This window comes from Lucilia sericata, unplaced genomic scaffold, assembly GCF_015586225.1.
Source record: "Lucilia sericata isolate MDLA Ls3-8-SP2 unplaced genomic scaffold, ASM1558622v1 Contig004184F_arrow, whole genome shotgun sequence".
Classification (NCBI taxonomy): Eukaryota; Metazoa; Arthropoda; class Insecta; order Diptera; family Calliphoridae; genus Lucilia; species Lucilia sericata.
Window position 1 is genome coordinate 13,956 of NW_023997175.1, and position 10,853 is coordinate 24,808.

General features: G+C 32.3%; 1 protein-coding gene across 1 annotated transcript; it reads right to left on the bottom strand.

The window, feature by feature from the left end:
• Positions 1 to 963: 963 nt before the first annotated feature.
• On the bottom strand, positions 964 to 7,989 carry LOC119615132 (lipase 1). The gene is made up of 5 exons (XM_037971210.1): positions 7,429 to 7,989; positions 4,906 to 5,086; positions 1,788 to 2,143; positions 1,590 to 1,727; positions 964 to 1,524 (listed from the first exon to the last, which is right to left on the bottom strand). Exons 1-5 carry the CDS (start codon positions 7,609 to 7,611, stop codon positions 1,072 to 1,074), a joined length of 1,311 nt encoding a protein of 436 aa, XP_037827138.1. The 5' UTR covers positions 7,612 to 7,989; the 3' UTR covers positions 964 to 1,071.
• Between the last annotated feature and the right edge of the window lie 2,864 nt (positions 7,990 to 10,853).

Sequence of the window (10,853 nt, forward strand, 5' to 3'; positions counted from 1 at the left end):
AACTAACTAACTAACTAACTAACTAACTAACTAACTAACTAACTAACTAACTAACTAACTAACTAACTAACTAACTAACTAACTAACTAACTAACTAACTAACTAACTACTAACTAACTAACTAACTAACTAACTACTAACTAACTACTAACTAACTAACTAACTACTAACTAACTAACTACTAACTACTAACTAAACTAACTAACTACTAACTAACTACTAACTAACTAACTAACTAACTAACTAACTAACTAACTAACTAACTAACTAACTAACTACTAACTAACTACTAACTAACTAACTAACGAACTAACTAACTACTAACTAACTACTAACTAACCTAACTAACTAAAACTACGAACTAACTAACTAACTAACTAACTAACTAACTAACTAACTAACTAACTAACTAACTAACTAACTAACTACCTAACTAACTAACTAACTAACTAACTCTAACTACTAACTAACTAAACTAACTAACTAACTAACTAACTACTAACTAACTAAACTAACTAACTAACTACTAACTAACTAACTAACTAACTAACTAACTAACTAACTAACTAACTACTAAAACTAAACTAACTTAACTAACTAACTAACTAACTAACTAACTAACTAACTAACTAACTAACTAACTAATACTAACTAACTAAACTAACTAACTAAACAACTAACCAATTTTACATAATTTTGCATGATTTGACTTCTGTAGCATAATTTCGAGTTTTTTCTTTCTTAAATTTTTTGGTATATATTTTAAATTTTAATGCCGGTTTTACAATTAAAAATAGATCTTTGGATTTCATGAGGCCAATGCAATTTTTGTCGTCTAAAAACTGGTAACGATAAATATTGCATTCTATGATATACAGATTAAAATTTAATTTTAAAAGCTATTAAGAAATGTGTGAAACTTTTTTCAAATGAGAAAAAGTACTGTATGATTTTCTTCCATTTCTTTATTATTAGTATAAAAAAATAAATGCTACTTAAAAATACAACAATAAATACTTAAATAACTAAATAATTAAAACAAATACCACCATTTCACTAAGATCTTCACTGTTAAACCACTGACTCTTTCGGAGCTTCCTTACCCGCCGTTGGGTAAACACTCACATTATCACGTCTCTCTTTAGTGGTCTTACCACCTAATACTTGCAGCATTCGAGCGTAAACTAATCTTCTAACATTTATAGCCCACAAGAAATCCATATGATTGAATTCCTTTTCGGGCACTAGATATTTGCCTATGGGACGACCTAAATCTTTATACATATCCTCTACATCACCCGGATGACAAAGTAAATCATTAGTGGAGTAATAGACATAAGTGGGTACTGTTACCGCCGACAGATTGTAACGTGGTGGTTCACGTTCCTTATACAGCAGCATGTTTTTATTGGAACTATAGCTGTAGGGAGCAAATTTACCGGTTTTGATAATTTGTATGAAATGTTTAACCTGTTTGGCGGCCACGCCCGCCGGGTAATGGCCCAAGATAACGGGGAACATTTTCTAGATGGAAAAGGAATGCAAATAGTTATTTTTGGTGGCAATTTAATTTAAAACCAAATACTCACCCTATTGAATTCACCCCAGTTACGACCCACTATACCAAATACCGCCTCTATGCACAGTCGCTCAGTTTCCTCGGTCATGCGACACAGAAAACGAAATTCACCATTAAACATTTCCGTTATAGAACTTCCTACCAAACTCTTAATTAGAGAATAAATGAATTGTAATTCTGCTGTAAGTATTTCAATAGTTCTACTTACATTAAAATATAGATTAATAGCCCTGATATAGGGATGCTCTTCCGTTTCTCTCGCATATACTGCCGGTGCCATGGCCTGCATCATGATAATTTTATTATTGTATTCCGGTCTCATTGAACACATGACAAAGAAGGCTGTACAACCTTGTGAGTGTCCAGCATATTGCAACTTTTTAAAACCGGTAGTTTTGAGTACATAATCAATCATGGCTGGCAGATCGTAGATACCGATTTCATGCCAACTAAATTCCCAGAATTTTTTGCCCTCCGGATCGAGAGTGGTGTGATTGCGGGAATAACGATTACCACGAGCATTGCCCAGCCAGACATCATAGTTTCTATCGGCAAGTAGATAGGCTGAAAGAGATTAAGATGGATGAAACGGAATTAAACAGAAGTACAAAATACTTGATTCAAGTACGAATCGGTTAAGGATAAACTTAACTTAAGCCTTAATATACTATTTTTTAAGAACTTTTGAACAATAGCGGTATTTCATTTAAATTTTTCTTTAATCTTAACTCCATCAATGTTTTGAGACAACCGTCAATTACATTAATTGTTTTCGTTTCCGGCAGCTCTTATGATTAAGTCAATATAAGTTATATTTACATACTATAGCACATGGTCACATATTTATTTAAACACATTTTATTAAATGCATAAATATGTAAATTAAACCCTCTCTCTCAAACTCTCTTCCTCTCCACAGCTCACTTACAGACATTTACAACACTATTTTAATCCTTGTAATTTGTAATAACATCCTTGTCATAATTCTTATTTCCTTTTATTGTTTGATTTTTTTTTGCGCGCTGTTGTCTTTACTCTCTTGTACTTCTGTTGTTATTGTTATTGTCTTTCTGCGTGGAAGTAATTAATCAATGTTTATCTTAGAAATTACTCAACATCATATTTACGAAAAAATAAACAGGATTGCAATTTTTGTTCCAGACAACAATTTACAGCAGAGAGTATTACTTAAAATCCTTGGTGGTAAGGATAGCTGTATATGTATGTTTTAGTCTTCAAATACAGACACTGATTAACTGACGAGATTTGGTGGATTTTATTACTTGTTTATAAAAGAAAACACTGTTTCGAAAAAGCAAGTTTATAAATACTCTGAGGGTGCTCGATGAGGTCGAATTTTCAACAAAAATTTCCCCTTAGACTTAGGCGATGGCCTAGGTTATGTAAAGTTTGAGAAGGAATGGGTAAACTGGGACTTATTGACAAAGAACTGAGACTTCAGATAACCCAACATCATCAAAACATTTCGGTGATATACTGAACAACGTTGAGGTTAAATGCATTGGCGAATTTCGGCATAAAAAACTCCACAAAAGAGTTTTAAGTCGTACAATATCGGCACAAAATTAATGTCACCGTAGTTCTTAGGTATCAGACGATTACGGTCAAATAAGATACAATTGAGATTGACTCTGACAGTAGCATATGCATCAGATAATTTAAACAGACTTGAGCTATCGGAAAGCTCCAAAAGAACACAATCTCGGTATATAATAACTGACAACTCCGTCAGTGTTTGCCTATATATTGTCATAAGGTTTCTATCTGACTCAATTATTCTGTCGTTCTGTTCGTTTTCAAAATTCTTTGAACTTCCTCGAGAAGTGATGTAAAATAACAGTCTTATGACTCTTGCTCTCACCTCTCATTTATGCTCGTTCTTGCAACCGAAATCCTTTAGTATTACACGAGCATTGGTTCAAAAGATTTAAGGAAACTTCTAGAAAGTATGTTTGAGAAAATTATTGAAGATTTGGATCCCGAAGATATCTGGAGATTTCGGACAATTGATTTCAACAAACATACAGACAGACGGACTGCAATAAGACTATATGGATCGGTTTATTTCAACTGATTTAAAACGTCGGAAACAACTAAAAAAAGTAATAAAATCCACGATCTCGTTGTCCAGTTATTGACCATTCCACGAGTGTTTGCCTATACTATCACAAAATTTCTATCGGACTCAATTATTCAGTCATGGATTTCATTTGAAAGTCCTGATAATTCTGTTTTCAAATTAGTTTGAACTTCCTCGAGAAGTGGTGTATGATAACTTATGACTCATGCTCTAGCTTCTCCAATATGCATTATACTCGTTCTTGCCACCGAAGTCCTTTAGTATCACACGATTTCTTTCAGACTTTGTTATAAATTATTTCCGACACACAATTGAGAATGATTTGGACGACAGTATAGGTCCAAAAGATTTAAGGAAATAGGAAACTTCTCGAAAGTATGTCTGACAAAATTATTGAAGATTTGGATTCCGAAGAAATCTGGAGTTGATTTCAACAAGCATACAGACAGACGAATCGCAATAAAAGTGTATGGACCGGTTTACTGCAACAGACTTGAGACGTCTTAAACCACCAAAAGAAGTAATAGAATCGCACGATCTCGGTATCCAATTACTAACAACACAAGGTTTCTATCAGACTCAATTCTTCAGTCGTGGATTCTATATAACAGTCCTGACAATTTTGTTTTCATAATCGTATGAACTTTCTCAAGAAATGGTGTAATACATCAGCCTTCGGACACATGTTCTCGACAATTTTTCAGTCATGCATTAAATTCATTTTTTAAATACTATTTATTCTCTCGTCTTTTTACTTTTAACAAGTTATGCCACTATATCAGAAAGGGGTATTATACTTTTGAACAGATGTTTGTATCTCCGAAAGAGGTTTTAAGTACCTTTTAGAATCCTGATAAAAAATGATATAAGTTTCTTATATATAAACATAAATCGCTTTATGTGAAGATCGGCCTATAATTAATTCTAAAATTTGTTCGAAAAAGTTAACTTTAATAAAACGCTTATTCCGAACATCAGACTATTCTAAATCTGCAACTTTCTTCAACCAAATTCTATGGAGTTTGGTTTATAATAACCTCCAGACCCCATGGGGAACCTTATTGAGAAAATTATTATTAAATTTTCATAAATGCACTACTAATGTAGTATAACATATGGCCGATCATGACCGACTGCTCTTTTTATATAAACACATATATTTCCAACTTTTATTTAATATATAAAAATTACACAAAAACAAAAGACAAACAAGGTGAAAACTTACCAAGACTTATGTTTGGACCCATGATAACATAACCAGCAGAGCTATCAACAAGACCATGTTGCAAGAAGAATGGCTGAGAGCCTTGTTTACCACGTATACGATGCATGGTTAAAATGTAACCATCATCTGTGGTGACTGTATGGACTTCAGCTGGATAACCATATTTAGCAATTAATTGATCCTTCATATTAATGTCGTTGTTGTTGTTATTATTTAAAAGGATGTGATGTATATTGCGAAGGATTGTTACAGATGAAAATGAAAAGAGAAAATAAAATATTTAAATAAAATGAACTCTATAGAAGTAGGATATTTACAATGTGTAAGTATATATGTACATATGTATGTATTTAAAGGACAGCTGATGAAAGTATATGCATATATTTTGCAAGTCCTGGGTAGCAAGAAAAAAAGTTGTTGCATTTCAATTAAATTTTCTTTTTTAGAATGAGAGAAAATGTAGTTAATTATGTTAAGTGACAGTTTTTTTTTACTGTAAAGTAAATATCTACTGCAAGGGCGACTTCTAAAGAAATGAATGTAAATATTTTTAATGGATATAAACTAAAGAATTTTACTTAAATACTTTTTATAAATGTCACAGTGAAAGTTCACAAGAAAATGTAATTATTTGCTTAAACTTTTTAAAATATTCATAAAAGTGCAGTTTATGACAATATTTAAGAGCTTTTAAATATTTTGAGCTTTTAAATTATAGGTTGGACTAGAGACTCGTCTAAAGTGTGAATTAGACACACGTCTATAGTCTGGACTAAAGGTAAGTCTATAGACTAGATCTATAATGTACGTATGTACGTCCAAACTGCAGACTAGTATCTAGTCTAGACTATAGCTGAGTCTCTATTTCAGACTTTATAGTCCAGTCTATAAACGAATCTATAGTCTAGTCTATAGTCCAGTCCAGATGAGTCTTTCGTCCAGTCTATAGACGAGTCTATAGACAAGTATATCGAATCGTCTATAGTCCAGTCTATAGTATAGTTTATAGACGAGTCTATAGTACAGTTTATAGTACAGTCTATAGTACAGTTTATAGTACAGTCTATAGACTACTCTATAGTCCAGTCTATATATGAGTCTTTGGTCCAGTCTATAGACGAGTCTATAGTCCAGTCTATGGAAGAGTCTATAGTTCACTATATATAAGAGTCTATAGTACAGTTTATTGACGAGTCTGTAATACAGTTTATAGTACAGTCTATAGATGAGTCTTTGGTCCAGTCTATAGTCTAGTCTATAGACGAGTCCAGTCTATAGACGAGTGTATAGTGCAGTCTATAGAGGAGTTTATAGTCCAGTATACAGACGAGTCTGTAGTACAGTCTATGGATGAGTATATAGTCGAGTCTATGGAAGAGTGTATAGTCCAGTCTATAGATGAGTCTGTGGTCCAGTCTATAGACCATTCTATAGGCATATTTCTAGTGCAGACTATAGTTTGGATTCGACTATTCAGTGGAATAAGGACTCTTCGATATTCTGACACTTGAAACGTTTCTTTAATCTAGACTAGGAGCTAGTCTTAACTCTGGAGTATTCTATATTGTGGACTGGAAACTAACTTATAGTCTGTAATAGAGACAAGTCTATAGATTGAAGAAGTGTCGCGTCTATATAGTAAACATCTTAACAGTAGGGAATTGTCTATAGTCGAGGCTAGAGACAAGTCTGTAGGCTGGACTATAAACATATAGGCTGAACTATAGACCAGCCTATAGACGAGTTTTTAGTCCAGTCTATAGTTCAGTCTATAGACGATTGTATAGTCCAGTCTATAGAGTCTATAGTCCAGTCTATAGACGAGTCTATGGTCCAGTCTATAGACGAGTCTATAGTCTAGTCTATAGTCTAGTCTATAGTCTAGTCTATAGTCTAGTCTATAGTCTAGTCTATGGTCTAGTCTATAGTCTAGTCTATGGTCTAGTCTATAGTCTAGTCTATAGTCTAGTCTATAGTCTAGTCTATAGTCTAGTCTATAGTCCAGTCTATAGACGAGTCCAGTATATAGACTCGTCTATAATCGAGTCTATAGTACAGTTCATAAACGGGTCTATAGTACAGTTTATAGTACAGTCTATAGATGAGTCTTTGGTTCTGTCTATAGACTCGTCTGTAGTCTATAGACGAGTCTATAGTCTCAAGATTGGACAATAGACTTAAGACTCGTCTATAGTCTGGCCTAGTGAGGAATTTGACTAAATAATAATCTATAGTAGAGAGTAGTCTATAGTCTAGACTACATACTACTCACTAGACCAGACTATAACCTAGTCTTTAATAAAGAATTTAGACGCGACTCTAGTCTATAAACTGGACTAGAGATTACTATATAGGTGGACTAAAGGACTAGAGATAAGTGTTTAGTTATTCTGAATTAGAGACTAGTATACAGTCTGAAGTAGAAACTAGTCCCTAGTCCTGACTAAAGTCTCGACTATAGTATAGGCTAGAGATTTCTCTATGGTCTGAAATAAACTTTTCGTAAGTCACTCCCATACTTACCACTGTCAAATAGGAATCCTCTGTAATACTTTTACGTTCAGCCTTCTCCTCCTCCGTTTCATCCTCGTTACTATCTTCCTCATCTTCATCAACAATGAATTGAGAATTTATGCGATTGAGAACATTTATTAATAAAAAACACAATAACACGTGCTTAACACCAAATTCTTTAAACAAAAACATTTGCTCTAAATAAAGAACATAAAAGTTAAACAAGATTTTTAAACAAAAAAAAAACTTTTTAAAATATATTTTTTTGTACTAAAACTGCACTTTTTGTTTAAATGTTAACGTAATATTTGTTTAAATAAAATAAAAAGTGAAATTATTATTATTTAATATTTATTTTTTTCTTCTTTATTTATTGACACTTTATTTGTAAGGTGATTATTGATTTAGTTGTTTGGCTGTCTGACCGTTAAAAATATTTTAAAATAAAATTATTTCACACACGTTTATATGGAGCTACCAAATGTTGGAGAGTAAGTGAAAAAAAAAAACGTTTCTTTCGTTGAGGTAGTTCGAGCCCCAAACAAACTCTTTGACGGTTTAAAGTGAAGTGTTTTAAGTGAAACCACCAAAAAATTTAAATCGTCAAAGTGTCTTCTTTAAAATTTGAAAAAAAATAAACTTTCGGTTTTATTTATTTTTTTCACTTTGGTCAGTTTTTTGCTGCTTCACTCACCAACAAGTGCATTTTTTATTTTCTTTTTTCTGTTGTTGGCCCTGTTTTGAATTTCTTTTGTTACGGCTTCGTTTTTTTAATGGGTTGCGTTAATTACAGCCATTTGACAGTTTTAACTTGTCCAACAATTGTTGAATAGGTGTGAGTGTTGTTTTTATCTATTATTTTTTTGGCTGCTGTTTGTCAGTGTCATTAAGTTTGGTTTAAGTTTGTTAATTTTCAATTTAAATTTTGTGTATTTTGTTTGTTTTTATTGTCATTTTGTGTTGAGTTCGTAACACACAGAAAGTAATTTAATATGCACGGAAACGTTTAAGTTCGTCATTATAATTCATGCATATTAAATCATTAAATAAATGTTGTTGTTGTTGTTGTTTTCATAGCCAGGGTTTTATTGGAAGAGTCCCCAATATTTGTTGTAGGTCTCAATTTGATTTGTAATCCAATATTGAGTATGTGTCGTATTATTGCTGAAGATTTTAATTATGAGTATTTAAATAAGCCGTTTGCAACAGGGTTGGGAGTTATTAATTGTTTAAAAAAAATCCATTGAAATCTACTGTTATCTAAATACGTTGACAAGTTTATAGACTATTTTATTAACTTGTCTAATGACTGGTCTATTGACTACTTCATAGACTAGTCTATTGATCAGTCCATGGACTAGTTTATTGACTAGTCTCTTAACTAGTTTATTTTCTAGTCTCTGGACTATCCTATTGTCTAGGATAAGGACTATCCAATTGCCAAGTTTATGGACTTTTTTATTAACTAGTCTAGGGACTAGCCTATTGACTAGTCTAGGGAATAGCCTATTGACTAGTCTAAGGAATAGCCTATTGACTAGTCACCTAGACTAGTCTATGAATTATTCTATTAACGAGTCTCTGGACTAACCTATAGACTAGTCTATAGACGTATCTATTGACTAGGATATGGTCTAGCCTATTAAATATCCTATTAAGTAGTCTGTTAACTGGTCTATGTACTTGTTTATTACCTCGTCGAATGTGTAGTATAAGAACTAGTTTAGTCCATAGATTTGCCTATTAACTAGTCTATGGACTAGCCTGTCTAATATTTTAATTAATCCAGTCTTCTGATTAGTCTCTTGACTAGTAGTATCCCAGTCACTAGCTCTTTCAATATTGACTAAAAGAGCTACTTTAAACTTTCCCATCTCTGTCTGATTTGAATAACGATTTTGGCTCTTGGCTCATCTGCCAGTGACAATGGCATGACTTGTTTAATGACGTATGTAAGTATGTGTATATTTAAAGCTCATTTGTTAGTGTTTATTTTCTAATGGTTTGTTTTGATTTTTATCTTCTACTATTTAGTATTGTTAACTTAAAATATTAGTTAATAGTTTGGTCAGCTTTTGTTATCGTTATTTTATTTTGACTATTGACAAATTGAAATCTTTGTGAGTGGTGTGCTGGGGAACGTAGAAAATAAAATGAAAATTTCTAATTACTAAATCGTTTTTGTCAATTTTGTTTACTGAAGTGTTATAAATTACTTGGCACTTAGAAATGTATTCCAGTGCTAACTACAGTACCTAAAAAGGAATTTAAAATTTAACAACGAAATGATAGTATGACTATAGATTAGAATAGATTATCTATGACTAATAGAATAAAGACTATGACTAGACTAATACTAAATAGAAGGTATAACTTTAAAAATTTAGACAGACTATAACTGATGATAGTATAGACTATAGACTAGAATATAGACTAATCTATAGACTAGAGTACTAGACTATGACTAGACATAGACTAGACTATAGACTAGACTATATACTAACTATAGACATAGACTAGACTATAGACTAGACTATAGACTAGACATATACTAGCATTAGACTATAGACTAGACTATAGACTATACGACTAGACTATAGACTAGACTAGATAGACTACACTATAGACTAGACTATGACTAGACTATAGACTAAGCTAACTACTAGTACTATAGACTAACTATAGACTAGACTATAGACTAGACTATGACTAGACTACTATAGACTAGACTATGACTAGACTATAGACTAGACTATAGACTAGACTATAGACTAGACTATAGACTAGACTATAGACTAGACTATAGACTAGACTATAGACTAGACTATAGACTAGACTATAGACTAGACTATAGACTAGACTATAGACTAGACTATAGATTAGACTATAGACTAGACTATAGACTAGACTATAGACTAGACTATAGACTAGACTATAGACTAGACTATAGACTAGACTATAGACTAGACTATAGACTAGACTATAGACTAGACTATAGACTAGACTATAGACTAGACTATAGACTAGACTATAGACTAGACTATAGACTAGACTATAGACTAGACTATAGACTAGACTATAGACTAGACTATAGACTAGACTATAGACTAGACTATAGACTAGACTATAGACTAGACTATAGACTAGACTATAGACTAGACTATAGACTAGACTATAGACTAGACTATAGACTAGACTATAGACTAGACTATAGACTAGACTATAGACTAGACTATAGACTAGACTATAGACTAGACTATAGACTAGACCTTAGACTAGACTATAGACTAGACTATAGACTAGACTATAGACTAGACTATAGACTAGACTATAGACTAGACTATAGACTAGACTATAGACTAGACTATAGACTAGACTATAGACTAGACTATAGACTAGACTATAGACTAGACTATAGACTAGACTATAGACTA